Raw genomic sequence first — 2,709 nt, forward strand, 5'->3', positions numbered from 1 at the left:
GTGAGCCCAATTCCAATGGTTGAGAACCTAAAATCGCTAAGCACATGGTGACTGAGTGTAGTTAGAAAGCGAGGTCACCGAACGGCTATTTTGTTGCTAAAATTTTGGGAAAGAATATTCTAAGTATATAAAGAGAAAGAAAGGAGAATTTGGCAATGCTACATAACATAGGCAACGTTTGTGTTTCATTCAAGTCTTGGATTTTGACAACAAAAACCAGGTGAACCATGAGGGCAAGACCAAGTAGATAGTTTCCACAAAAGGCTCCAAGGGTTAAAATCGCCAAATTCATTGATTAGGAAAAGGGTCAATCCTGGCTAAATCTCAGTCGGGGGGAGCCCAGCCCAGCCCAATTATTTTTTTAGGGGAGCCCAGCCCAAGTACACACCTGGGGGGCTTCAGCCAATGCCACACCCATTCCTTCGTCACTAAGAAAAAGGGGAATGGTACAAGTTTGCCCGTTCCTCATTTCTGAAGCCGCCAAAGCCACCGCTGCGCCTCCTTTTGCCTTCGCTTGCTCCGGATTCCAGCGCCGCCCAACCAGCCGCGCCATTGCTTCCACTCCCCATCGCCACGGCAGCGTCCTCCGAACCCCAGTCCGCTGCCGCGCCGACGCCCCATCACCGGCGCTGCAATGCTGTTGCCTCCCTAGGGTTCCAAGTTGAAGATCCCCTGGATCGTACTATCGCGGCGAGGCGATGGCCGGCGACGAGGTGAAGCCCCCTCGTGGCGAGGAGCTGCGGCCGGCGCCGCTGCCCGAGGATGTGCTCGCAGAAGTCCTCCGCCGCGTCCCGCCGCGCTGGATCGCCACCTCCCGCTGCGTCTGCACGGCCTGGCGCGACGCCATCGATGCGCGCGGCCTCCTGCGCGCCGACCTGCTCCCGCTCTCGCTCTCCGGCCTCTTCATCCACTTCGACGATCACAAGTATCCCGAATTCCTTGCCCGCCCCTCCTCTGCGTCTGGCGCCCGCGCCATCAGCGGCAACCTCAGTTTCCTGCCCTCCGCCACCCCTCATGGCGGCACTATATGGGACGACGACTGCGATGATTGGCGTGACTATAACATCGATGATCACTGCAATGGGCTCCTCTTGCTTCACGGTAACCGGGTGGTTAACCCTGCCACCCGATGCTGGAGTGCTTTGCCACCGTGCCCTGCTCCCAAGGATGGCACAGGAAACGTGTGGTACAGTGGGCATCTGGTCTATGATCCGATGGTATCACCGTACTACGAGGTGTTTATGACCCCCCATTTGGATGACTATCATTCTGAAGATGAGGTTGACCCCTCGATGGAGGAATCTGAATGGCCACCATCACAATTAAAGATATATGTATTCTCATCAAAGTCGGGTTGTTGGAAGGAGAAGTATTTTTTTCGACAAGGGGGTGCTACAGGGATTGTCAGTGAGAGGCACATGGGTTACAAGCGATCCAATGGCGTCTATTATCGAGGAGCACTTTACGTACTCTGCAGTGTTTATTTAATTATGAGGTATGTGGTTTCTTAGTTTATATTTTATTTCACTTCTATCCTGCCATTTTGTTCTTAGACAGTTTTGTACATTGATTTGATTCTGCAGGATATCATTGTCTGATAATACGTACAGTGTAATTAAACCACCTGTCATGGATACCAGAGCACACGACTATCCTTGTGTCGATATTGTTAGATCAAAAAAGGGGGTGTACTTTGTGGCATTTGATAGGTACTGGCCTCAGCGTAAGTGTTGGCTTGGTGTTTGGATCCTCAATGAATCATGTGGTCAGATGGGGTGGATGTTGAAGCATGACAAAGACCTTAAGGATGCGCTAGCACATCACCGATATTGTGGACGACTTCATTGGATCTTAGAAGATATTAACTATAACCTGTTTTGTTCTTCTAGTTTCCTAGAAGGCAACAAGAAAGCAACCACTGAGGAGATTTTTGAATGGAACTCTGACGATGATGTTGAAAACGAGAACTTGGTTAAGCATTGTTGCTTAGAAGACAACAAGAAAGCAATAATTGAAAAGAAATTGGATTGGAAGTACAACAATCGTAATGTTGTTAACAATTGTGATATGGTTGAAGAGTGTCACTGGGGTGAAGAGCATTATGATGATTCATATGATGAAGACATTGAGATACTTGGGTTTCACCCATACAAAGAGATTGTCTTCTTGAGTAGTACACCAGAGTGGACAGCACTGGCATATCATTTGAATGGCTTCAAGATTGAAGAATTAGGGAATATATACCCAAATGATTATGGTCATTTCAAACAGTTAAGTAATGAACAGGAGAGGATCAAATCTTTTCCATACACCCCATGTTGGATTGAAGAGTTACCTAGGAACAATTAGTCTAGAAATTCATCTCACATACAAGCCTATTTTAGTTGCCATCTATTTAAGAGATGTATAAGAAATGACTTGCACAAGATGTTTGTGTCATCTATTTTTATGTAATGTATATGTAAGGATTGGTCCATTTCTATTGAAAAAGATGTTTCAATTATGTTTGTGTTTTTGGTTGTGGGTATTGTTATTTTTTTAAATCGCTACAACTTACTATAGTACTCCCTCCGTCCCTAAATAAGCGACACTTATTCTGGGACAGAGGGAGTATGTTTTTTCTTTTTTGAACAAGAGGGAGGCGCCATTTATTCCAACTTCAAAAACAGATTACAGAGAGGATCACAATGTCCTGTAGAGTGATATATC

The 2,709-nt window shown here is 46.5% G+C and overlaps 1 protein-coding gene across 1 annotated transcript; it reads left to right on the forward strand.

Moving 5' to 3' along the window:
• The first annotated feature begins 438 nt into the window (after window positions 1-438).
• LOC125549086 (uncharacterized) lies at window positions 439-2,503 on the forward strand. Its single transcript, XM_048712576.2, has 2 exons — window positions 439-1,495; window positions 1,584-2,503. Exons 1-2 carry the CDS (start codon window positions 699-701, stop codon window positions 2,347-2,349), a joined length of 1,563 nt encoding a protein of 520 aa, XP_048568533.1. The 5' UTR covers window positions 439-698; the 3' UTR covers window positions 2,350-2,503.
• The last annotated feature ends 206 nt before the right edge of the window (window positions 2,504-2,709 follow it).

Source organism: Triticum urartu, chromosome 5A (genome assembly GCF_056163025.1).
Source record: "Triticum urartu cultivar PI428250 chromosome 5A, HENAU_Tu73, whole genome shotgun sequence".
Classification (NCBI taxonomy): domain Eukaryota; kingdom Viridiplantae; phylum Streptophyta; class Magnoliopsida; order Poales; family Poaceae; genus Triticum; species Triticum urartu.